Source organism: Sciurus carolinensis, chromosome 10 (assembly GCF_902686445.1).
Source record: "Sciurus carolinensis chromosome 10, mSciCar1.2, whole genome shotgun sequence".
Lineage (NCBI taxonomy): Eukaryota > Metazoa > Chordata > Mammalia > Rodentia > Sciuridae > Sciurus > Sciurus carolinensis.
Window position 1 is genome coordinate 83569115 of NC_062222.1, and position 27865 is coordinate 83596979.

At 36.8% G+C, this 27865-nt stretch overlaps 1 protein-coding gene across 4 annotated transcripts in view; it reads right to left on the reverse strand.

The window, feature by feature from the left end:
- Positions 1-27865, reverse strand: part of Slc4a4 (solute carrier family 4 member 4) — a 424936-nt gene that overhangs the window by 114727 nt on the left and 282344 nt on the right. For all 4 annotated transcript variants that reach the window (XM_047565890.1, XM_047565891.1, XM_047565889.1 and 1 more), the window contains one exon: positions 25638-25714. In XM_047565890.1, coding sequence (XP_047421846.1) covers positions 25638-25714 — 77 coding nt within the window. The remainder of the gene's footprint in view (positions 1-25637; positions 25715-27865) is intronic.

Here is a 27865-nt window from a genome sequence, read left to right on the forward strand (position 1 = left end):
TATTTCCATCCACTGCAGAGCCCTGAAAGAAAAGTGTACTGGTCAAATGGATTTGAGGAACACCAGGGTAAATAAAATAAGTTCCCACAATATAGAGTCTCTCCAAGCCTTTAATATGCCTTTATGCCTACAGATGCTTTATCTCCCACTGAGAGACCAGGCACATTATGCTGCTTTGTATAGAAATTTTCTCATCTTTCCTAAAATTAGAAATTACTGCTTTGTATAGAAATTTTCTCATCTTTCCTAAAATCCCCTTTCTACTCTATTGTCTTCAAAATATGTGGGTGCCTACTATATTCAAGGTCTGGTTGTAGGTACTGTAGAGAAAAGATAGATTCTGCTGTCCTGAAATTTATAGCCCAATGGAGAAGCAGAAAAGAAGAAACAATCACCATGAAAGATACATTGTTTGATGGGAGGTCACAGAAACAGCAATCAAATCCAGTAAAAGAGCTCAAGGAAGGCTCTTCTCAGAGTCAAAGTTAAAAAAAAAAATCTGTCCCATAATTTTGATTCTTCAAACACTGATTCATAAGCACTGTTTTAAGGAACCCAATCATATCTGATAAAGGAAAAAGTAATGGCTGAAATATGAAAAGCAATTCTGGGCTTACACTACAAAGCGTGAACAATAATAAAATAATAAAGATTAAACAAAAAGGTAAAGAATAGACTTGGGAATTACAAACAGCAATAAAAAGTAATGAAAACAAGAACAGAATCTAAGGCTTTCAAATTGGGTTGAAAATCACCCAATAAAATCATCTGGATTGAATTCCAAAGATAAAGTTTGACATTCCTTTCTTATAGATCATTAGTTGTTTCTCCAAGGGATACCCAGCCTGGATTTTAGGCAGGGTCAACTATAAGAACACACACAGTGAAGAAAAATTCCTTTGGACAACCTTGATTTCAGAAAAAAGGATTTCAAATGGCTGCCTTGTGCAGCTACAATCATTAAAAGATAATTTTGGATAGCTCAACAATTTTGTGATATTTTTTGTCTTTGCCAGGTTTTAACATGAGCTCTGTAAATCCAGATGTGCACATTTTTTTAATTCTTTTTATACTATATTTTTTTCTTCCAGAGTAAGCTTTTGCCCTTTGCCATGAACATTTACTCCTACAATTTCTTAGCCTTCCTTACTTTCTGAATGGTTTTCTATAACCCAGTGATCACAGCATTACTATACCAAGAAACTAGAAATTTTGAATGAATAAAGCAGAAAAATGGACCAATTATAAAAGAGGTAGATTACTTGGGATGATGACAAGAAAATAATTCATATACAAGTGATATATTCCATATATAGTTAACTGAAAAAGTCAATCTTCCACTCTCCATTTAGGTCTTAGGTTCTTCTGGCCTCCCCTATGAAAGCAGTTTTCATATTTTAAGGTTTCATATAAGGAATTCATCACAATGTCAACTGGCTATTCTAACAATTTGATTAACATTAGGTTTTACTAGCTTCTTTGCCATTACCCTCAGACCTACAGCATTGTAGATCCAAGTTGTCCCATTCCTCAGATACTAGGCAGGTATTTAAACCCTATCTCCTTTTCTCTGTCATTATTTGCCACATCAAAATAATTGCATTGAGCAACTCCTAGGAGAAAACATAGGATCAACACTCCAGTATATGAGTACAGTCAACAACTTTCTCAATAGCCCTAAAACTCAGGAAATAATGCCAAGAATGAATGAGTGAATGAATGGCATCAAGTTAAAAAGCTTCTACCCAGAAAATGAAACAATTAAGAATGTGAAGAAAGAATCTACAGAATGGGAGGAAATTCTAGTATAAAGAACTCAAAAAACTTAACACCAAAAAAGAAAATAATCCAATTAATGGGCAAATGAATTAAACAGACACTCCTCAAAAGAAATACATATGGTCAACAAATATATGAAAAATGTTCAACATCATTAGCAATTAAGGAAGTGCAAATCAAAACTACACTGAGATTTCATCTCACATCAATCTGAATGACAGCCATCAAGAATACAAACAATAGTAAATGCTGGACAGAATGTAGAGAAAAAGGAACACTTTTACACTGTTGGTGGGACTCTAAATTAGTACAACCACTACGGAAATCAGTATGGAGTTTCCTCAAAAGGTTAGACATGGAACCATCAAATGGCCCAGTTATACCACCCTTTGGTATTTATCCTTAAGAATTAAAGTCATACTATAGTGACACATGCATAGCCATTTTTATAACAGCATAATTCACAATAGCCAAAATAATGGAACTAGCCTAGGTGTTCTCCAATGGATGAATGGATAAAGAAAATGTGGAGTTTTATTCAGTCATAAAGAAAAAGGAAATTAAGTTATTTTCAGGAAAATGGATGGAACTTGAGACCATTATGCTAAGCAAAATAAGCCAAACTCAGAAGGTCAAGGGTTATTTATTTTCTGTCATAGGGGAAGCCAGAGAGGAGAAAGGAAAAGAAAGGTGAGGGGGCAGGGACCTCATGAACATCAAAGGGAGATCAGTAGAGGAAAAGGACCAAAGGTGAGATGGGGAGGGAGAGGGGAAATGCTGGGCAGTGATATTGGCCAAATTATATTGTTATATATGTGCATGTACAAATATGCAACAAATCCCAACATCATATACAATTATAATGCATCAATAAAATATGGCAAGAAAAAATTCCATCTATAATAAAGCTTTTTTTTTTTTTTTTTTTGTGGCGCTGGGGATTGAACCCAGGGCCTTGTGCTTGTGAGGCAAGCACTCTACCAACTGAGCTATCTCCCCAGCCCAATAAAGCATTTTTTGTAAGCATGAGTACTTATGGTTTGTACAATGAATTTGACTTGTTAGGGTGTGATCCTGTTCTCTATTCAATGTCCTTATTATAAGTGATATTTAAAAATAATTTCAACTTGAGTGTATAAAGTGTATTATGCTTTATAAAGTGTATTATGCTTTATAAAGCTTGCACCTATTGCCACCCCATTCTACACATTCTTGTTTCCTTTCCATGTGAATGATTTTCATTCTAAACTATACTCAGTCTCAGTTCACCCTGCTCATAACCCATACTAACATCCACCTGTTTTCCTGGGCAAAGAGATTATTCTTGGAGTTCTTATTGATGTTCTTGCCAGCTCATATTCTTTCCCAAACAAAAGCATCTGGTAAGCTCAGAGTCATTATAGGTGACCCTAGTATCATGTCCTCCAAACTATAGGAAAGATCTATATTAGTAGTAAAAGAGGGACACCATGCTTACGAGCTTACTCATGACAGCCTCAACTTACCCTATTGTCCTGCCAACAATGTTACTACCACCTCTTTCATTCTCAAAAGTGTCTTGGTCCAGAACAAAAACTACATAGATAGCCAACATTATAATCTCATTGAGATTAGCTCTTGAGCAGAGTCCAAAATATAGCATTAGAGAAAAATACATGCTGTAGAAACTTAACATTCAAGGAACTCAAAATGCCTAATCAAATAGTCTTTGAATTATTTATGCTCTCTCTGAGTATGCATTTATTAATTTACTCTACACACACACTGTTATGATATCCTCTCATCTTACTAGGTTTCTGCCTCTGCATATTCTCTTCCTCTACATCTCAGGAAAAATACTCAATTTGATGAATTAAGAGTTTGACAAATTCAATGTTTTTTTTGTCTAATGGGAGGGTTATAGTACCTGAACACAAGAAGTATGTTAACTGCTTTCTCCTGAAGCAAGCAAGACATCTGAATGAAGAAAGAGAAAAAAAAAAAAAAGAGAGAGAGAGAGAGAGAGACCTGATATGTTCATCCATATGGTCAGTCAGGAGATTCAAAAGTCATTTCATAGGCTCAGCTATATTCTATATCACAAAAATTACCTCTGAGCCTATCTGAATCTCAGGATTTAGATTCTGTACAGGTGGTTGTAGGCCTGGGGCTATACATTTAGGGAATTACATAAAAATTGTAACATAGCTTCTGATCAGTTCAATTCCAGACTGAATTTTTAGATCACCTACCCCCAGACTAAATATCAGTCAAAATCAAAATAAATAATCTTTGAAGGAAGATAACATCATTACAGCATTAAAATATCTCCATTTAATCAGAAATTACCAGGCATACTAGAAGATAACAACAAAACCTGGAACTCAGGAAAAAAATAACTAATAGAAATCAGAAACAACCTTAAAGGAGGACTATACAATGAAGTTACCAGATAGACTTTTAAGTGCCTTCATTTTAAAATATTGATTATAAAACATAGGATTTCAGTAAAATCTATTTTAAAAAACAGTACATGATTATTGGATCAGAATTTAAAAAATATATTTGAAATGCTAAAAAAGTAGTTATCTTAGAGATTAAAATATGTATCTTTGAGCTATTAAAGTCAATATAACTCATAATCTGAAAATATGACATATTAAAATTTATGGAATGCAACTGACCATGTGTGTTCAGTAAATTCATGGCCTTAACTGCAAACATTACAAAAGAAGAAAGACTAAACACTGCAAACATTACAAAAGAAGGAAGACTAAAGTTCAATGATCTAACTATACATCAAGAAGTATGAATAAAATAGCAAACAAAACTCAAAGAAGGCATATGGAGAAATAACAAAAATAGAAGAAATCAATATAATAGAAAATAAATATTAATTATTTCACAAACTGAGTGACAACTATACAGATGTAGTCTTAGTTCATTGGTGCTGCTATAACAAAATGTCTGGGTAATTTATAAAGAAGAGAAATTTATTTCACATAGTTCTGAATTTTGGGAAGCCCAGGAGCAAGGCACCAATATCTAGTGAAGGCTGTGCTCTGCTTTCAAGACTGAATCTTTAGTGTTGCATCCTCTGGCAGGGAGGAACACTGTGTCTTCACGTAGCAGAAGGTAGAAGGGCAAATTCACTCCATCAGACCTTTTCATAAGAGTAGCTAATCCTATTCATGAGGGTAGAGTTCTCCCAAAAGCCATACACCCAACTCTACCACATTAGAGTTTAAATTTAAACTTGAATTTTGGAGGAGAGAGCAACATTCAAACCACAGCAGGTGTGTTCTCAGGGTGAAAAATCATGAAGTAAACTTACAATCTATATTTGTGATGTGTTTTACTTTAAAAAAAACTACAATGAGTTTCTTAATAAATAACCCCTTTACTGCAAATTTGGCACATATGTGGTGTACTCTTGGTAGGGAACCCTTTAAAAATATAAAGAACAGTGAGAAACTAAAACCATATTTCACAGTCCTAACTCACATCTTAAAAACTTTCATAAGGATTACAAGAAATAAGAGGTAAAACATCTAGTAAGAGAAAGAAATGTGGAGCTACTCCCCGGCTACTTTATACTTTCTCCAAAGTGGACTGGCCCTCCTCTCTTCAGTTCAAAGCACTGCATTCTCTTTCTACTGTGCCTCAGGCAGAAAGCTCCTGCAGGTTCTCACCAAACCCGGCCTAAGTCTTAGGTGATGGAAAAAAGAGAGACCTGACCTGTTCATCCTTTCTCCTCTTACAATCCTCATATCCCACTACCGAATATAAATATAACCTAAACAAGTATACTTTTCTCAGGTTAAAATTAGCCTTCAACAGGACTGAGATGAAGAAGCAGGCCATCAAATGACACCTTGTGAAAACTAATCTTTGGAGCAATTTTGAAATAGATTCGACCTACTAAGAATGACATGTATCTATTTAGAGCACAGACTCAAACCCAAACTCTGAGAATCTGGGAGATTGTAATGGTTGAAGACCAGTGCATTGCCTCCAGTTGGCTTCTATGGTTAACTCAAGGGAGATCCTATCTCCCATTCTCCCCAATTCCAGCATCTCTCCTATCCCATGACAAGAAAAGAAGAGAGCTGATTTGAACTAAACAAATTTGTATACGATAGGCCTGTACCAGCTCTGTGTCAGGTATTGGGACGACAGTTCTCATGAAAGCCATATTCCAGTTTTTCTTTGTACTAAAGAAGGAAGGTCCATGATTCAGTCTGGGTTCCAGATACAAAGAGATGGCCTAGTGGAGACTGTTTTGCTTTTAGACTCCTTATAGCTAGCAAGATGAGGCAGAAGGCTCTGCCTGGAACACCAGGCTTCTGCTTTGGGGTTTGAAGACAAAGTCTCAGCTCCTTAGCTTTGTTTCTCCATGCACACATTTCTCTGATAGTCTTCTAGAGAAAGTGTTGTGCCAAGGACAGGGTTTGGGTGTTCCTGGATAGCCTGAGCAAATACCATCTTAAACACACCCCAGCATTCCATTCCTGAATCTCACCAATTTACTGTAAATTGCCTGGTTACTCAACTAGGAAAGAGCAGACAAAGGGAAAAGATAAGAATCCCAGTTCTCTCTGCTTAATGGGCACTGCCTTTCATTTCAAGACCACATAAGAAAATTTACCTTAAAACTTTCCTGTTAAATCAGGATATTCTTTATATATCCCTTAAGCTAATCTGTGGGATAGGACTTTTTTCAGAGAAAACGACTGGAGTAATTACTAGAAACATTTTTTGTTGTGTTGTTAATGGGAGCTCGTATTGCCCTTTAGCTTATCTTCAAGCTATGATTTGGAAGAATATATCCAGTGGCTAAATTTAAGTACCATTGGCCCAATGTCTAAGAAGCTTAAAAGGAGCTATTGCTTGATAGCCCACAGAATCCAAAATTTTGACAATCACTCATAATGTTATAAGTACTTAACATTTATGATGTGGTCTGAGATTTCCAGAGCATATAAAATGTGAAAGAGTGCAAAGTCATTTAGACAAGGTGCCAAAAGGCTCTGTGGCTACATTTTTTACTTTCTGAATACTCTTCTACTTCTGTTTTTGCATTTAAAAAAAAATACAACTTCAAATGAAAACAGTCCCCTGAGGGCGAAAATTTGATTTTCTAATTTTTCCTTCCAAATTTAGACATTTCACCACCATTAATGCAAATGATTCTGCAAAGCAGCACATTTACAAATGGCTATTAAACTAAATATAACATTATGTAGAATCCGTTGGTTCTGATTTCCTAAACATGATGACATTTCAAGTAATGACCTAGTTTTAAAAACTAACTTGTCAAAATCTCATTTTATGGCTCATATTTTAAGAATTTTTTTTCAAATACAATTTTTTAATATGTTCAAGTATGCTATTTTGATTGAATTCTTACAACCAGGTTATGACAATGTATTATTACTCTGTTTACTGATAGAAGAAAAGTTTAAGATCTTCATCAAATTCATACAGCTACAGCTACATGGCTAGGCCAGGATTGGAATCCAGACCTCCCAGTGTTTAATGCTTCATCCACTTTACAACACTGTGAAACCCTTCTGTCTGATGAACAAATTTTACCATCTCAAATTTAAAAACTCTTGTCCTGAAATCACTGGGTCTTTTATACAGCAAATCAGAGTTAAGCATCTATATTAACCGCATAAAATAAAATGGTTGTGTGGGGTGTGTGTGTGTGTGTGTGTGTGTGTGAGAGAGAGAGAGAGAGAGAGAGAGAGACAGAGAAGGGAGAAAACCCAAAGAGAGAGAGAGAAAGAGAGAGAGAACCCAAACACAGAGAACAAGCATTTGGAAAGGGATGGTAAGTGTTTTAGTCAGCCTTTTCATTACTGTGATTAAAAGATATGATGAAAACAATTTTAGAGGAGGAAAAGTTTATCTGGGGGCTTACAGTTTCAGAGGTCTCAGTCCAGCTCTGTTCCTTGAGGCTCAAGGTAAGGCTGAATATTATGGTGGAAGTGTGACAGAGGGAAGCGGTTCACATGATAATCAGAACTCAGAGAAACTCCACTCGCCAGATACAAAATATACACCCCAAAGGCACACCCCAAAGACCCTCCTCCTCCAGCAATACCCTACCTGCCTTCGGTTACCACTCAGTTAATCCCCATTAAGGAATAAATTTACTGATTAGGTTAAGGCTCTCATATGCCAATCATTTCACCTCTGAATATTCTTACATTGTCTTACACATGAGCTTTTGGGGGACACCTCACATCCAAACCATAACATTAAGAAAAACAAGAGCTTGCAAACTCTAGGTGCTATCTGAGTTATGCAATTTTTTAACAAGTTCTGTTTCTTCATTGTGCATACAGTTACATACAGTAAACTCCACTGTATGTAAGTACAGGTCACCAGCTCTATGCCTCAAGGAAGGAGACTAGAAATACTCATTATTCTGATGGAAAATTTCCTCTACCTGCATGCCATGCCCTTCTCCCTACCCTGTCCCTTAGATGCTCAGATTCCACGTATGCCTCCACAATCCAGCAGGCCTTATACGAAGGCCTGACCCTGACTACTTCTTCCTTCCATGACTTTCTCTAGCCTTTCAGGAGTTATTACACTTAGCACAATGTAGTCATTGATTGACTCACCTGCGACTCTTACTTTAAAGAGTGCTCTAAAGTACTATACTATATAAAAAGGAATCACATATTATTCAACTTTGTTTCCCTGATACCTTATAAAGTCACAGCCTTGCAGTAAGTGTTCAGTAAACATTTCTTTAACACATGAAAGCCAGGTGATCACATCTGTGCTGTGGCATCACTACACTCTCCACAAGGACAAGTGGGGAACTAAGAGTTCTATGAAAGGTCCTCCATTTGGTGGTAGCAAACTGCAAAAAGGCCCTGGTAAATAAGCAAAGGGTCTTTACTGGTTCCAAAACTTGTAAACATACAGTGCCACCATTCATTGTTTTAAAGAAATAATAATAATCCCTGAAGTTCTGTCCTTATCTGGGGTTCATGGGTGAAAAGCTGCCCACTGAAGTTCTTCTTAAGATTTTTGAAACTCATATTGGTAAGACTGGATTCTGAATGCACCATTGCTATCAAGAGGCACCAACGCCTTCAATAACAATTTTCAAATTAGTAGTAATAACATTTTAAAATCAATGATCTCTGGCCAGTCACTGGATCAGGAACACACTGCACACACTGTTGTGTTAAGTTCTCACTGCAATTCTATTAGCAAGTTATTATTTATAGCTCTGTTTACCCATGTGGAAAGTGATATTTAGAGATTATAAATTCTACTAATTTCATGAAACTAGGAAAGGCAGAGCAAGAATTCAAATCACAGGCTGTCTTCACAGTCCAAGTTCTACTGTGCTAAGCTTAGCAACCTGTTAGCCAGTTGTCTTAAATTCAAATAGAGAAGATGAGTTTTGGAATCAGACAGAGCTATAGGTAAATATGAGTTCTTCCAGTTACTTGCTGTGGGACCTTGGACAAATTATTTCATTTCTTTAAGCTGAGCTTCCTCATCATCATTCCAATGGGGATAAGTGTTACTTCACAGAGTTCTTCAGAGGAGAAAATAAGGTTTGAAAGTATTTATGCACAATGCTGAGCAGATTATAGGCCCCTCAACAAAAATGTGTGAAAATGGAGAATATTCTGAGGTCCTGAATCAAGAGAGTACAGTGGACTGAATGTTGAAAACAAATTTGAGAAAAAAAATTAAAAGACAGATGTAGAGGACCCATGTAGAGGAGATGCAGAAACAAGAGGTTGCATGATACAGGGCACAAAACTGGAACTGATCAAATGCCTCCTGCTCTCCCGCACTGAAAGCAAACATTTCAGCAATACCAGTGATTCACAGATACATCGGTGAAAGGTTGTCTGGAACTAAAAATATCTGTGCCCTAAAGTTTCCTTTTATTTTAACCTATGGAACAGTTGCTGGAAGACCACAGAGTTGTCATCTTATTTAGCTTTTACATCTGTAGAATAAGGTTGCTGATAATGTCAGGTGTTATAGAGAACATGGAATGTTAAAAAGCTCTCAGTATAGTGCCTGAAATAGCATAGTAGATATTCAATAAATGGTAACAAAAGTTAAAATTACAGCAGAGTTTTAATACTATCATAGAAGGGGAAAGAGGTGATTGATAAAATAAAACTTTTCTCTCCCAAAGGAATAAAGCAACAATACAGCTAGATTGCCACCACATTTTATTCAATATACAGCCCCCAGAAATTTAGGGAGAAATCTCTTTCCCTTGTTTGTGTTGTAGGTTTAAAAATATATCACAGAGGGTAGCCCCTCCTTAAAGAAGTTAATGTTACTCAAAGTACAGATCCATGAGTTTCAATTTGAAGAGGTTGAAGAGAGACCCTCCCTATGAGGCTATGAAATCAGATGAACTGAAGGCTGATTCAGGGCAACTATAATAGGAAAAAACATAATTCCTCATGATATTTTATTTATCATTTTATTTACCATTTTATTTATCTGTATTCCTTCAGAATGACACACTTGTCCTTGAATGACTGTTCAACAAGGAAAAGAAAAAGCAAACACGTGAAATGCTTAATTCTAACTCTTGCCCTACCTATTAATATCTAAAGAGCAGTATTTGTTGACAGTCCTCCTACTACCACCCCCAAAAGAAAGATCCTAAACATAGGGTTTCTTTCATTGCCCTACAACCTCCAGATGCCATGAGAGAGAAAGGTTGCAGAGGAAACAACCAAATGAAGTCAAAACAAACAAACAACAATTAGCATTGTGGGGTTAGTGACTTCAAGAGATAATTACAGTTTAAAGGGAAATGTTTTGTGTGCATTCTCTTCTGCACACATCCCAGTCAGGACAGCTAATAAATAACACAGACTTCTCTCTCAAAAAGAAAAACTTCAAGGCATGAGAGGTGGGAGGGTGGAATCATCAAAGGTAATGTAGACAACCAAAGCTGAAAGTTAATGGCTCAGCAAACACCTATACAGAATGCTTTCCTTGTGCTGGAACGGAGAAAACACCATCCACCCCTTCTCCTGTTCTTTGTTCTACTTGGGTACAAGTCCACAAGCCCAAAAACCTCTGCCATTGCCCCATCTGAACCTCAGAGCTGGGGCTTCAGGCCTCACACCTACTTCACCAAACTTGACCTAACCTGTGGGTCCTGTCACTGAGAGCAAATTTGAGATGGCTGGGCTCTTAGCAAAGTACACAGCAGCAGTTCTTAACTTGGGGTCCCCAGGGAAAACCCAGGAAGTCTGTGGGCACCTTGGTTTACATGCAACTCTTTGAGTCTTTATGTTTATTGTGCATTTTCCTGGAGAAAGCATCCATCATTTCATCACAAGTTCAAATGCATCCTTGATGTGGAAAAAGCTTAAAGATGGCTGCATTAATCTTTGAACTGAAAACATTCATAATAAAGGTCAAGTTCTGTTACTCTTTGAGGTTTAGCCCTTCACATAGACTTCATACTAAAAGATTTTTGTGACTCAAGGAATGGGATGCTTGGGCTTTCTAAGCACTAAGGGGAAGGGATGCACAGAATCCACAGTTGGAAAAGGAACCTGCCCTCACCTCCACATGGGTGTCACTGGCAAGAGCACAGACTCCAAGTGACCCCCAAGCACACAATTCTGAACCAGAAGAAGGCTTGAAGGGTCCAGAGTCCCTGTTCTCCTGAGGTCCAGAGAAGCTAAACAGTACTCCAGGTCATACTCCTAGAACAAAGGCAGGCACCCTTCCTGGGCCCTCCGCTGCTCCTGTTCCCAGGATATCACTAGGACGGCAAACAATTAAAAGACTCACCCAGTAAGATACTTACTGAAGGAAGTCAAAGTAGTTAGATACAGAAGTACTGCCTCTTAGCACATGGAGCATGATGACACAAATCAGGCTGAAAGGTTAACAAGTATACAGGAACAACTTAGAATCTGTCTAGGTGGGTGCTTTAATTAATATTGATGACTTGGAGTTTAATAAGCAATTGTCAATAAAAAGTCCAACTGGGGAGAGACAGTCAAGGTAAAAGGTACCATCTACTGACTTCTAAATGGCTGCTAGCAGTTCTCTGAGAGTTTAATATTATCATCTGGGAGGCACTGAAACCAGGTTCTTCCAGGGCTGGGATATACAAGGGACCATATGGCCCCAGCAGAACATTTCAAACAGGCAGCTGTATAGCTATAATTAAATCTGTAGTAGTCATGCTATTATTTATTTAGCAGATTTTTTTTTCATGTACCCTTCACTGAGGTCTCTGAGAACAAGTACCAAATTAGAACAATAGAGAATACTGAAGAAGCAGAAAAAGAGAATCAAGGGGAGATAAGATTCTCACACAAGGGCAGAAAACAGTCACAAAGAAGTTTCTCTGTGAGATTCTTCATCTGCACCTGGATGCTCTCAATGGGCCACCAGTAGGTTATGATCACTTCACCAATGTGAAAACTGAACCTCAGGGTTCCTTTATTCCTTTGTTCCAGGATACACTCTAGTTCAAAGGCCTGCCTCCTATTTATGGTGGTGGTGGGGGGGAGACAAAAATGTGCCACTCACTGACATTCACCAAATTGGAAAATCTTAAAAGAACTCAAAAAACTATCCAAATTTTTGCCTTTAGTAACTACATTCCTAACATATAGTCATTTGTTGCTTCTTAAACATTATAGTGAAAGGAAAAAAAACACATTTAATTCAAGAATTAATTCAGTATCACACCTGCCCACTCTCAGGTCCCTGGAAGAACTCAGGGCAGGACATTTTACACCTGACATTATTTACCAATGTCCCTTGAAGTCTATAAGGAGTATCCCCTGAGTAATTTCTGTACTCTTGATGCCTAATACAGTCCTGAGTGCAAAGGAAAACTTAATTTAAAATATCATAAGTAAATTAGTAATAAAGCTCTATTTCCTTTGTAATTTATCCTTATTTTGAACTAAAAACTGCCTCTGCAATATTCACCTGGTATTGCAATTTTATATCTGGAGCAACAGACAGTAGATCTATTCTCTCTTACTAGAAGACAACAACTTTCATGAGCACTCTACCCCTCTGGCCTCCTCATCCCTCAAAGATCTGGATGAGTTACTTCAATTATTAGTTATGCTCTGATTAGTGCCCAGGCATCTCACTATGTTAATTAGATACCTTAACCAGTGTTAATCCTCCACTGCTGTTAGATAATGGACACCTTTGAAAAGTCTAAATCTGGTGAAAGTCATAAACCACTTTCCAAATAAAGTAGCATTTTTTTCACATGTTCTTCATATTTTGAACCATAGAGTTCACCCTTATTCTTCCTAAATTCCTGTGGGTTTAAGACTATCCAGATCATTGTCCATATTGATTCTCTCATTTAAAATTAAGATAGCTAACCTTGTCAGTTTTGTGTCATTGAAAATCTAACATACATGTGTTGTGTCCTAATTCAAACTGCTGATAAATCCTTTCAGCACAGCATGAGAAGCTAAAAGTGCCATGATATTAGAAACCCCTTACACATTTACAGTCATTAACCAACACACCTGGAGTATAATTGACTGAGCAGCTAAGAACCCTCTGATGGTCACACAGCCCCCAATTTGTCCAAGTGCTTTCTACAACATTATTAACACTCCACGGATGCCTCACTACAATTGTGTCCTGCTCTGAAAAGAAAGAGGTATAGATATATACTTCTGCTCTTTTATTCAACATAAATAGTGATGATTTTAGACCAGAGATTGGCAAATTTTCTCTGTAAAAGCCCAAACAGTAAATATTTTAGATTTTGACGGCAACCATCTCAGCCACATATTCACATATGTTTTTTAAAACTCCATTAAAACTATAACCATTCTTAACTGACCAGACACATAAAAACAAGTTACTGGCAGGCTGTGGCCCATGAACCATAGTTTTTAGGACATCAGCTCTTCAGCTTTGAAGAAAATGACCTATTGGTTAGGATAAATTATACAGTTTATATCTTAAGTGTTCCCCAAAGGCCCATGTGTTAAAGGCTTAAACCCCACCCCATGGTGTCATTTGGAGGTAGTAAAAACTTTAGGAGGTATGGCCCAGTGGCAAGTCTTCATACCAAGAGGAGCATGCCCTTGTTTTGGATAGTGGGACCTGGGCCTCCTCCTGTCTCTTTCGCCTCGTAGTCATGAGGTAAATGTGTTGTTACATGCTCTTGCCTCAACATGGGCCCAAAAGCTACAAGGCCAATCAATCACGAAATGAAACCTCCAAAACTGTAAGCCAAAACAAAACCTTTTCTTTCTAATGTCATTATTTCAGATATCTGTTACAGTAATAGAAAGCTTACTAACACAACAAAATTTAACCAAAATTTAAATATGCAATTATTTCATGACACTAGTAGATACCGTTATGGAAAAGCATATTGTGCAGTAAGAGTTTGTAACAGACTACTGTCCTACGCTGGAGTCACAAAAAACTTCCCTGAAGAGGTAACATTTACAGAGAGAGAGTAGATGAACATCAGTTGCTTGGACTGAAAGTGGCATGTGCAAAGGCCCACAGGCAGAAGGGGGACTGACACATTATTGAAGCTGAAAGAACACTGTGTGACTGGAATAAAGTCAGCAAGGGAGAGAGACCTGCACACGGATTTGGAGAAGGACGTTAGGTAGGATAACATAAAGCTCTGAAGGTCATGCCAAGTTTCTGGGCTTCATGATAAAGGAAATGAGTAGTCATCAGTAAGTGGCACTTTCTGTATACTCCTTCAGGACAAAAGCCTCTTATATTTTCTATATGTCCCCATGTTGCTTTGTCAGTTCTCTACATTCTCTGGTTTGAAAATCATAACGGTTTCTATGAATGCAAAACTAATTCTTTATGCACTGCCAGAAACTGACTAGTGACTTGTTAATTTCAAGAAAAAAGGGACATACCACCAGTATACCATTTTGCATGTACACTCTGTAAAACTATTTAATGTAGAATCATTCTAATAAAAACAAAAAATACACCAGGGTTCTATTTTGCCACTTTCTCTTGAATCACTTCAAAAATTTTAGATACACTATCTCATTTAATTCCTCCATGTCTCTCCCTCCATCTCTCAACTACTTTATTACATAGTTCATCCCCTTCCTTTCAAGGGAAAAGGATAAGGGAATGGGGAAGGGAATTGTGTGTGTGTGTTTGTGCATGCACATGCATGTGTGTGTTGCTGGGGATCAAACCCAGGACCTCACACACTAAGCAAGTGGTCTGCTCTGGAGGTAAAACTTACTAAGCATCCATTCTGTGCCTGGTACATTTCACATATATTATCTCCTTTTATTCTCACAAGTACATGAGGAGATTTTTTTTTTAAACCAACTTCTCTGTAAGACTTGGAGATATAAATAAGTACTGCATAAGATCATTCAGTAAGAAGGGAAGTCAGTTTTGAACCAACATCTCAAGGGTTATAAAACTTGGGCTTTACTACCATGTCAAGCAAAGTGCATTTCCTACTATTCAGAAAATGCTGAAATGACCTTAAATCTTCTATCCTTTGATTTAAATCCTTTTCTCCTTTTCTTTCCACATGGAATATTACAAACTGGAAGTCTAGAGCAAGAAGGTACAGCTGAAAGAAAGGACAACTCCTTGCCTGGTGTAGACCACAAGGACACGGAAGAGAACACACATTAGCAGAGGAGCATCAGTCCCTGATATGATTACATCAGGGAAGGCAGAATCTTAGACCTTTTATTTCATTTCTTTTTTTTTAACTTAAAATAAACCCTGCACATTGTATTACTTTGATATGCTGTTTATAAGTGAAAAAGCATACAGGATTTTTATAAGTATCATTGGAAACCAAAATATGAATATAATCCAGTCCTTTAAAAAGACCTAATGGCATTCTACCCCATTAGTAATTAAGGTATCCTTCAGGGAATTTCACAAAATCACATGGGGACAGGAACAACTTTGCCATCTCCTCATGAAAATCCCTTCATGACACATTCTTACATGTGTTTTCTTAAGGTCCCAATAGAAAGGGCTACTCTGTGAGAACTGCTCACTTTGATAAAGTTTCACAACTATTTCAGATAGTAGCGGCAATTTTTCTTCTAAATAAAATCTTCCTTCTAGGAAATAGTGACTGGGCATGGCTTCTCAGAGATCGCAATAAAACAGGCAGGAAACTTTCCATCTAATCCTTCTTACAAAGTCTCCATGTAGGTTACTGGTTGAAATTTCTGGAATTCTCCTTGTTTATTTCTCAGTATCTCAAATAAGCTGATACTGGAAGAGGCTTTACCTGTAAGTTTCATTTGAGAAACAATGAATAATATAATCAGAGACATAATAAGAAAAGATAAGCTTGTTTCGTCACTAACCAAAAGGGTTTTTTGAAACAAATCATCCTAATACATAGATGGATTTCAACTTGACTGGTTCTCACTTATTTAAATAATATACCAAGCTTATTATCCTGATGTCCATGGAATCTAAACTATAAGAAAAATGGGTAAAGATGGGGTTGTAATGTATAGAACTAGTAAATTCAATCATAAATCCCATTCCATGACAAATCCTTTCCCTTTGATCTGCCTTCCCCCTAATTTCATATCATCAAAAAATGAAGTTCATACATAAAAGTAGAATGCTGTACAGTCCATGATTTGACATATGCTATACTTGGGTAAATGTGGCAAATCTTGTGTCATCTTTCAATAAAACACCTTTCTGTGCTGACAGTTTTTTTTCCCAATATATCCTTAAGACACACCATACTTTATTTTAAATAATGGGAAAAAAGATTCACTGGTGTTTTCTTTATGCCAGCCAAATAACTATGTTCATTCACTTTTCATTATAGAATACAGATTTTTCAAATATATGTTATAGTATAAATGTGTAAATGGATTACAGCAAATGAAAGAGCAAACTATGTTTAAAATGCTAGAATTTACATGAATGTCCTAAATGAAAAGGTAATACAAATATACATTTCAAGCAACTGGTTGACCTAACTAGTAGAACACAATGCTAATGAGGATAAGCAATCCTAAATTTTTTCTTGTAAATTTTAATATACAGTATAAGACAGCAAATACAGATTCACAGTATATACAATAAATCATTGAAACAACACTAACTTTTAAAGTCACCAGAATAAAAGATACAACAATAACAATAATATGAGAAATCACTTTTCTATGAGAAACTTGTGGTCAGAATCATTTCCTTAGCCTTAAAACAAAGGTCCTAAGAGAAAGGATGAGTGGATACTTATCATCCCCAATTAGTCATCATCATCAGACACTAGCTCTCAAGACTCCTGCCTCTTCCCCAGTAGAGAAGTTGGACATACACATAAAAAGCAATAATCAACAAGTAACTAATTTGTGTTGCAAGTAGTAAGTACTAGCTGGTTAGAGATTCAAGACAGAAGTTGGTAACACCAGCTAGAAAATTAAAAGATGGATGTAAGAAAAAAGTAGCACTTGACAGGTCTTGAAGTAAAGATATGACTTGGAAAAGTTAAGACAAACTTTGGTATCCAAAGCAAATGTAAAAGCAGTAACAGTATTCTTGGAAAAACAACCCAACATTTCTTTAAGGTGTGGGTAGAAAAGTACTGTGCAAAAGCCAAGAGCATGAAATATCAAAGAGCAATTAGCAATATAAATCTAAAAGATGAGGAATGATGTCTATAATGAAATTGACTTCCATCCCACCCAAATTTACTAAAAAATAAAACCCAAAATAAAAGGCAATAGCTCATTGAAATAATAAAATGCCAATGACAAAGAAGATTTGTGTAACACTTTAAACTGTAGTAAACACTTTCCTTTTCAAACAAGTCTGTGGAAAAGGAAGTTCTATGTGAATCGTAAGACTTCTGTTATGAATAAGAAAGCTGAAGTTCAGAAGAACTAAGCCTTAACATGCTTATTTAAGTTAATACTCTTCCTGAGATGGGATTAGCGGGAAAAACTCAGTAATAATTGTTTTTTCCACTTATCAGATAAAATAAAGTCATAATGATAGATGTGTATCTATGACTTAATGACCCTGAAGGGACTGAATCTATAGTGAGGATAAACACTTTACCAGTCTGGAAGTCAAAGAACAATGGGTTACTTCAGTAAGCACAAGATGAAGATTCATACACCAAGTGAAATCTAACTTTCTATTACCCACTGTGGTCTGTGGATGAGTCAACTAGCCAATCTAATCTACACTTGCTAAATTCATATGAACTGTAACTACAAAAAAAATGATGAAATTGTTGCAGTTCTTCAGATCTGAGGACTCTGGGATCTTTATTGCAAAGAATTCTAAAAGTCACAATATTTCCCATTTATTGTATGAATCAAGTCATTCACTTGTATTATTAAACTGCAAATAGTTACAGTCCAATTTGTTTCTCCCACTTCTTACCAAACTCTTTATCTAAGGAAGAATGTTTCATTTGACTAATGTTCTTCTCTTCTGTTATTTATGCTCTCTAAAATGAAAAGATGCTTCCAAAGTCCCTTGTTTCTCTTTGATCGACGGTTCTGGCCCACACAGTTATTTCATCTTTCACTGAACTCCTGCTGTCCTCCACTAACAGCATCACAGAGTTTATTTGGTCTTCCCAGCTAGATACAATCTCACAATAGGGAATCATATATTATCCATTTTTTAATTATATCAGCGTCCTTTCCACTTATCCCTCCAATCCTACACAGGTACACAACATTACTTTTAATCACTCTAACAGAAATGTTCAACCAATCAAAGACCCTTAAGAATTTTAAAATTATTTTTAACAGTAATTCTGGTAATTAGCCTATTCAGCATGATGTGTAACTCAAAGGCAAACCAAAGGCCAGAAACTATGAATTGGACACCTATCTGTTTCCCTGTGGCTTCAAACCTCAGAGAGACCCTAATCTAAATAGGCAAAATTCATCATGCTGATTAAGAGCACAGGCATTCACATCAGAATGCAGCCTACTGCTTAGTTGCTGTCTAACTTCAGGGAACCGAATTTCTTCATGTTTTAAGTTCACCAATATACATAAAATAGGGTTGAGCGTTCCAATTCCAAAGTATTCATGTAAGTAGGGGTCCAATCTATGTTGGTTATTGCTAATTATTCTTTACACTGGAATAGACTCAACTGCGTGTTCTATCCATGAGACGCTTGTCTCAAGCTTGTCTCAATACTAGCAGGTACAGCCACGGCATGATTAGCAATGCAGCCAATTTTGAAATTCAAAGCTTACAATGGCTGCCTATGCAATGACTCAGTTACCTTCTACTCATTCGTATATGGGTATGCATAGAACACTGATTAGGTAGGAATGTCTGCTTGGTAATGATTAACCACTGGCTTTTGGATTATAGAAAAAAAAAATAATACCACTGCCCCTTTAATATGGTAGCAAAAGAAAAAGAAGCATTGTTTCCATTTCTGTTCAGTTTCACTCAGATCTAGGGAGTAAAATGAGACCATTGATGGTAACACATAGAGAAATGAGGAAGCTCTGGTGGTGGCTGATAGGATCATGAAATTCTGCCAAGGTAAACAAATCAACTAGCCTCTGGATCAATCAGAACACTGAACTGCAGACAGTGGGAAGCCATTCTCCTTCTGAAGAAGAGCAAGAGCAACATCCTTGCAACCTGTGACCTCTTCATAGATCCGCTCTGCAGAAATTCCCCACCAAGGAGACAGGGGAGCAGCAGAATCTGCAGCAACACACCACCATGTAGAGGATGGTCAGTTATCTTTCTATAAGCTTCCCCAGATAACAGCACTCCTTCAAAGCTCCTAAGCACTTCCAGATAACTGTACAGTTTGGATGTCAGTTCACTTAAAATTCTCTTGGGGACAGGGGGAGGTGGGGAGAGGCAGAGCCAAGCTGCAAATGTGTTGAGTAATGCTTCAAAAAGAACCCTTGTCCAACTCATCTTGCAATTCTTTTTTTTTTTTTTTTTTTAATTGTTTTTCTTCCAAATGCTGACCACCAAGAAGGGCTCTTGAGAGGAAGCCATTTTTGGTTGCCAAGGAAATTCCTACACAGCCCAAAAAGCTCGCTCTCTTTCTCTGTGAGCTGGGAATAGCAACACCTTTAGCTGAAGCAATAAGAAACACAAGTGGTCAAGGCTACAACCACTGTACTTTTCACCTCCTTACCTCAGGATACAGGCGATTAGCCAGCTCAGACAGCCAATTAAACCAGGAACACGAACCTGGTTTTAATCTCTGTATTTTAAGCTTCTGAAGAAAGTCCCAAAGTGAGCTGGGAGACAGATGCTGTTACTGAAATTCTCTTCACTTTAGCTGAATTGCTGAACTTTTAGTGGAGTGAATCATAAAGAAGAAACTCACACCTGAGTGGCAAGCAGCATCTTGGCAGTGGAGGAGGTTTATTGAAGTGTTTAAAAAGTCTAGGGCACAACTGGTATATTTTTTGAGAAGTTAATTGTGCTGGCAATATATGGTGACCCAGCAATTGCACTTAGAAAAACTTCTCCTCCAGAAATACTCATGACAGAAAACATAAAATTACAATAAGGATATTCATCTGGGATTACTTGTAATCACACAGAATTGAAAATAACTCAGTATCAATTAATAGAAGACCATTTCAAAAAAATAAGATTCACATGTACTATACAGCCCTTAAGAAGAAAGAGGTAAGTTCCATGGTACTCGTAGGTTAAAAATAATGAGGTTATAGAACAATATGATCCCATTTCTCTTTTATATGTGGAAGCATGTAAGTATGCATCAAAAAAGTCAAAATGACTCTACATTGAACTGCTAATAGTGGTTACTTTGAAGGACTGGAATTTAAGAATTATTACTTTCTATTTTATTCACACTAGCCTGGTTTAAATTTTACAGCAATTTTGTGTAATCCTGAATTAGAAAACTTAAGATTTTTAAAAAGATTATAAATAAGAACATGTTACTGTAGCAGATAAAGAATTCTTGCATGTACATATTTACAACTACTATGGTTATGATTTGTTATAAGGTATTGCTGTTTTCTGGTTCTGAAACAATTTGCACTTAGTTTACTCACACAGGTTTGTCTGATTCATTCTAAACCTGGCACAGAACCTAATTTAACTGAATGCTGGTTTTCTAATCCAGCCAAAGGGCTTTCAAGAAAGTACAGCATTAATAAAAGGAAAATTCAACTGTTCCAACTTTAAAAAACCTAAGTTCCTGAAATCAGTACTGATATCAGTACTTCTCAAACTCTACCACCACCCACCAGTAGTTAAAACTTTAAGACCACAGGACAGAACACAGGGTGGGAAAAGGAAGCTACATTAAGTCAAATTTCTATTAGACAAAAAGGTGATGACAAACATCAGTTCTATTAATTATCTAAATGCAAGCTGATTTGGTTTGAAAGGAATCTGAAGATAATCATGGCCACACAAGTTCCCTTCCAAAACATGTGGCCCAAAGAAAGCTGTGGTCACTGAGCCATGGGGATGCTCACAGCAATTAGGAAAACTGTAGTGACCAAGGACTGTAACAGCCTGCTCACAACACACCTTTGTTCTCAAGTTTTCACAGATGCAATTCCCCCTGGAGCTGTCCTGATACAGCAGTGCCTCACTGGTCTCTGAAAATGTTCTGAAGACCAGTATTAAAATAACCTTGGAAATCATGATCCTTTATCCGCCACTGTGCCTCCCCTGAGGGGTGAGGTAAGACCATCCATATTCAGTGTAAACTGCAGTGTTGTCTGAGACATAAAAAAGAAAACGAGATGTTTGCATATATTTCTGTCACCGTAAATACAAACCAGCTAAGGCTAAGGGAAGCTCCACGTACGCCGTGCGATGGAAGCATACCTTCAAAACCATGAAAGAGTCAAAAAGAGTCAGAGTCAGAGAGGATGACTTGCTCCTATGTCATAGATGTGCAAGAAAAGGATTAGGAGTCAGTCAGCTACAGAGTGTTTTCTTCTAGATTTCATTTTATGGCAGTCATGGCTTAGCAATTACAAGTTTATAAATGAGACTTAATGGTTTCATCCTCTTACTCTCTGACAAAGTATTTAAATTTAGGTTTACTTCCATAGAAGACCAAGACTTTAAAAAATAAAAAGGTAGCCAAGTGTATTTAAAGATAATCAACAATAGATGATGCTAACAATTTATAAAATACTTTACATATTAACATCAGGTCGAATTGTACCAGGAGACCAATGGGATACATTCTCAGGGAAGCTCATTAAATAATAAGTATGGAGGAATTGAGAATCAGATAAGCAGCTACAAGGTTATGTGATCCTTGCACGTCTCCCTGAGAATCTGTCAGGTATTTGTGTATCTCTGGCATTCACTGCAAACTCCAGACTGCCATTTCACTTATAGTTGAACATAAATTGTGTGATAGTTATTGCATTGTTGATAAACCTGAAGGCAGTCAACTCCTTTTGAAGTTATTGTACCAAAAAGCACAGCATTTCTACAAAAGTAAAATGATGAGAAAAAAATGTCTTATCCACTCAGCTAATTCCATATGCACATGAAAACTGAAATTAAAGACATTTCATTTGATGAGCGCCTATCTAATACAGGTGTAAAGTTTTAAAAGATCAGGAGAGGAAAAAAGGGGGATAAAAAGCAACTCCAACTAACATAATCAAGGAAGATAACTGGATAATGCAAGAAAAAATACTCCATAGCAACAAAATAGAAGAGATTATTTATGTAGATTTACAAATAGATGAGCTCCAGATGTATTTTTTAATCTACTGTCCACAGGTGTTTTTCTGCTTAATAAATATAACATCCAAGTTGGAATACTGTTGAAGCATTGAATCACCTAAATTTTGGCTATGCTTTTCTTCTGCTGTTAACTATTTTGAGCTATTTCTCAATCAGGCAGCAGCTACTGAAATCCTAAGTACAGAGGCTTGGCACAGTCAGAAAGAAAAAGTGCAGTCCACAGATTTGTTTCTTCTGTTTTCCCAAAACAGAATCTCATAAAAAATATGCCCTCAAATTTTGTCACTATGTAGCTGTCAGAAAGAACTGTTCTGTTCCTCTTTGTAACTCTGAACATTAAAACCATCCCTTGTGCTACTGGGAAGTTATATAGCTCCAGGAAGTCGTGAGGCACCATCACAACTGTTCAAATTGTATTCAGGCAGAATAATCAGTCAATCAGAAACTTTAGTCACAGTTGGATGAAAGTTTTTTTGGGCCAACTTGGATAAGCATACAAGACAAGTTTGACTTTACTGCCAAGCTCACTTCCAGGACATTGGCTAATTAATTACAAAAGCTTTTTCAAAACAAATTTAAGCCTGGCAATCTTTTTTCCTACCCCAACGGAGGAAAAACAGGTTAAAAAAATAAAAGCCCAGGTTCGTTGTGTTAAAACAAGTAAAACAAAGAAAAGGGGGGTGGGGGTCAGATTTACCATATCTTCATCTTCATCTTATTTGCTAGTCCATCCTTTTTCTCACCCTGAAATGAGCTAGGTTCTTTTGTATTTCTACTTATTAAGAGAGAAGGTACAGAAAGAAACAGGAAATGCTGCTTTGAATTCCTCCTCTACTTTTGGTCGTGGAAGACATCATAAATCAATTACAGTTCCTCTTCAAGCTCTTTGGTAGGAAGTAAAGAACAGACTTCCTCTCCTTGGGCTGAAGAACTCATTAGATTAAGTATCTTACTGCAATAGACAATTTGAATGGACAGTTGCTCTTATAACAGTATATTCACCAACCTTCCTTTGCTGGGTTTGAAACAGTGGAACAAAACTCTTGAGTTAAATTTTCTGGCTTCAACTTAACATGAACCTTCATAACTTTGAGATGCTAATGACAGACAATGAAGATTCTGGTTTTAAGGACCCAGTCACACAGGTTTTATAGCAAAATGAACTTCAAAAAAATCATAATGTCCCAACATATTTCTTCTGTTGCTAGAAACAAAATCTTAAGTAATTTGTATAAGTCATCAAACTGCTACATATACCCAAATATAAAGAGACCCAAGAAGGTAAGAAATTTCTCTCAGCCAGCATCTACCAGCTGCCTTTTGATCAATTCCTGGCCAGAGGAGAGTGTTCCTAAAAAAAGTCTTCCTCAAAACAACCAGATATACCTAACCTAACCAGTGTACTGCCTCACCCAATTTCAAGATCCCTAGCAAACAACATAAATAATGAACACTGCTTGGTAAATACTCAATGAAGCCAAATGTGCAAAATATCTTTGAAGGAAATCCTAGTGGTCTGAGTTGTCCTCCTTCTGCTACAGGTATGTACCTACCAATGTATCCAATGTTTAAATGACCTTCTCTCTGATTATTATTGATGGAAGGAAGGAGAAAATCCAGGAGGTGGTCAAGGAGTCAAGAATTAATCTCCAGGTAAATAAAGGTAGAGAAAAGTGATCAGTCCTGATCAAAACAAGAAGTCCCTCTTTTGGAGAACAAGAACAAATAAATGAAGATGGGAAGGACAACACCAGATTTCAGAGGATCTTAAAAGTCATACAGGAAATTCCAAACTTAACTCAATAGGAAGTCATTTTAAATTTCCAATCCAGAGAAGAAAAATGATGGCAATAATATGAAAAGCATATTGAACTAGGAGAAAAAGACTTAGTTCCCAAGGTTTTTCTAACAATCCAGATCTGAGATGATGACAGCCCTCTTAAAGCATCACTGGTGAGAAGAAGGTAAAAAGAATCCAAGAGCCATTTCATAAGAAAGAAAGTAATTTCACCTTTCCTGTTCTTTTTAGAATTCACCATTCCTAACCTCTGTCATTACTACAAGTGCTGCCAGTTAAAGAGGAACACTGTCATAAATATTGCCTTTTTTAGAAAAAAATAGCAAAGTGTGAAAAAAGAAATCTTCAAAGCCACCCTACTTAAAAGAGAGAGAAAGAAAGAATAAGGTCATATAAATGATACACAATTAGCATGTCAAGCATGAAACCAACTAGAATCACACTCTTCTATCAAAGGACAAGACAGTTATAGGAGCAAGAATCAGACACTTGATTTTCTAAAGTGAGCCATGTATTACTGTTTCCATTTAACAAGGTAGAAAACTGGTGTCCATCACACAACTAGCCAGTTTTGAAACAAGTACCAAGTCCATGGTACTTGCTTTATGTTTCTTGCCCTTTCCAACATAGCCACCTCCCCTATAAACCTGGAAATGGGTTGGGATTTCTGTCATTTTAAAAATATGCCACTCTGATTTCTTTGACGCTTTAACTTTTTTATTAATCAGGAAGCATCCTTTCATAAAAAAATATTGATATACTATTGATATTGATATTCTTGAAATACAATCTCTCCACAGGTAGACACAGCCAACTGGGAAAATGGCCCATTTTATATCACACTCTTTTCAAAAGAAAGCAGATTCAAAACCCAATTGCTCTTCATTTCAAATAGGCTATTAGCTACATGTTTTAATAGACAAACAAATATAAAGCTAGAGAGATAATTTAACAATCAGTACCTGTGCCTGCAGTATCCCTCCAAAATTAACAACTGCCAACATTTCTTAGCTCTTTATAGTTTGCCCAAACGCTTTCATAAATTATCTCATTTAATCTTCACAATGCTCCTGAAACAGAGGCTATTGCTATTTGAAAGCTAACCAACTATAACTCCAAGGTTTAAATTGCCCAAACCAACACAATCCACAAAGGTTAGAGTCAAGACATAAATTCTTCTCTTCTGACCCCAGACCTCTTCATATACTGCTTACCTTCCTTCAGGTACAGTGCAAGCCTCCATCTATGCATAATGGTCCATGTTGTGGGAGGCAATCATCATCTCTATTTTCTTCCCAGCATCGTTTAGATACATATTCACTCACACATTTCAAAGAGTTAAGAATTCTTTGCTTACCTGGTCCTTCTCTGGTTTATCAGAAATGTCATTCAGACTGGAGGAAGTCAGATTCCTATGGGTCATGGCTGGACTACCTGGAAAAACACAAGTGATTTCTAATTAAAGCTATATCTTCAAGACTAAGACCTTGGTTGTACAAATCATAAACACTAATAGACAATGATGAGAATGATGATGATGCTTTTAACCACATTAGGATTCTCCTGAAGAATTTTCCAGAATTCAGGCTGGAGTACAGACATGGTCAAATGGAAAAAATGTAAAATCCCAAATACTTTTAAGTCTTATTGCCTTTTTCTATTTCAAGACAAGTTCAGCTTTGAAATAAACTTCTAGAACAATAAGCATAAAAATAAATTTCCTCTGGTTTGGCTCACTTGTCACTGCCTTCTCACACACAAGTTAACATCCCTGGTTTCTTTTCTTTTTCCATGGCCTGCAGAAACCAGCTCCTTCCTCATCAGCAGCAGAACGCCTAGGTGCAAGCCAGGACCTCCTCGCCCCAGGCTTTGACAGTCCTTCCTAGAACACCACTTTACTCTTTCTGATCCACCAGAAAAGCCACCTGCCTTCCCTTCTCTGAGAGATATTTCAGTCACCAATAGTTCTCCTTAGTGGGTTTCTATCTGATCTGGAATCCCCACTCTCTGCCTCATAGTCCTGTTCTCACAGGCTCCCCTGCTTCTCTGCATTCCCATTTGCCAATCTAAAATAGGTACATCCTTCTCAACATGCCAAACTTCTGCTTTAAATCAAAAGATGCATTTCATGAGGAATACTACGTGGGAGCCAATCTTCTCAGCACTATCACAGTTGTAGGTAAAATTAATTGGTGAGCCCTCCAGTTATTCTAGACACTATTACACACAAGTAGAAAGAAAGGACATCAAGAACAGCCATACATCATGTTCAGGTGGACCATGTTAATCAACAGAATACTGAACTTGCATTCTGCAGTTGGACCTGAAATTTCTAGGCTTACTAAGCAAAAGAGTAACTTTTCAAAGCCAGGGTGTTTGACCCAACCCCTGCAGGGTGCTGAGTAATGCATTCATTATTAATCCTCAATGATCTGACTCAGGCTAGTCTTCACAGCAAAAGGACAAGGGTTGAAAAGAAGCACAGAGGTTCAAACAGAGCTTCACACTGGCTTCTAAATCATTCTTTAGATTACAGACTAATTCCTTCGCATAGAAACCCCAACATCTAATTGTACAAGAGACGAAAATCTACTCCTAATAAGTTAATGTCTACGTAACAGCAGTTCTTTAAATAATATAATAGCCTTTAACTACCAGATAAGAAAAATCATAGTTTTCTTGAGCTGGCAAGACAGGGTATTTTCCACTCTGCTGCATTTCATTGAGTAAGCATGGCCTAGATCTCTTAAATCCTTTACCTGGTAGGTGTTTTATTCTAGGAAAATTTGAGCACAGGGCATTATTTAAAGGAAAGTAACATCAGAAAAAGTGCTTCATAAGAAAAATTAAAAGAACCCCTCTGAAGGCCACATTTTCTGCTTTGAACTGTAACCACTTTCTAACGTCCATACAAAAGACATCAGGTACAAACTTGAATGCCCCCAAACAATGCTGAGAGTAATACTAATAGAAAATGATGAATGGATATAATTTTGCACTTTACATTTAAAAACAAAACCAGTTATTTGGACTAACAGGGTGAAACGTCTGCCTGAGAAAGTGAAGAAATTTGAATTATATATTCTTAAAGAAATGTAGCCTTAGCAATCCTAATAAGACTTACTACTTAAAAGTAGCTCATGTAGATGAATACACCAGATTGATTTCTAATTATCAATCAAATGTATGCTAGTGGCTCTGTTGAAATAATTTGAAAGTAGTTTTTCATTAAACAAGTTAAATTCCCTGAGCAACAGCCTAAACATATTGATTTGCTTTGAAAGCTCTATAAATACTGCAAAGGTATATTTCAGTCCAATCACCATCCTAATTGCTAAAAACCACAGAGGTCAAAAGACAAATGGATAAGGTTTTTATTATAATGGTAAATTTTATTGATGTGTTCACTTTTCCAAGAAACCTGATATACTATCTCATCATTTCTCTCACTTCTGAAACAGTTACAGTAGAGTTATCTATATTTATCTTGTAAGGGGAGGGTGTCAGAGGAAGGCACAGGTTAAAGAAAGATGCAAGAAATAGATGAGAAAGATAAGGTTAATGTTAAGAAACACTCAAATCTAT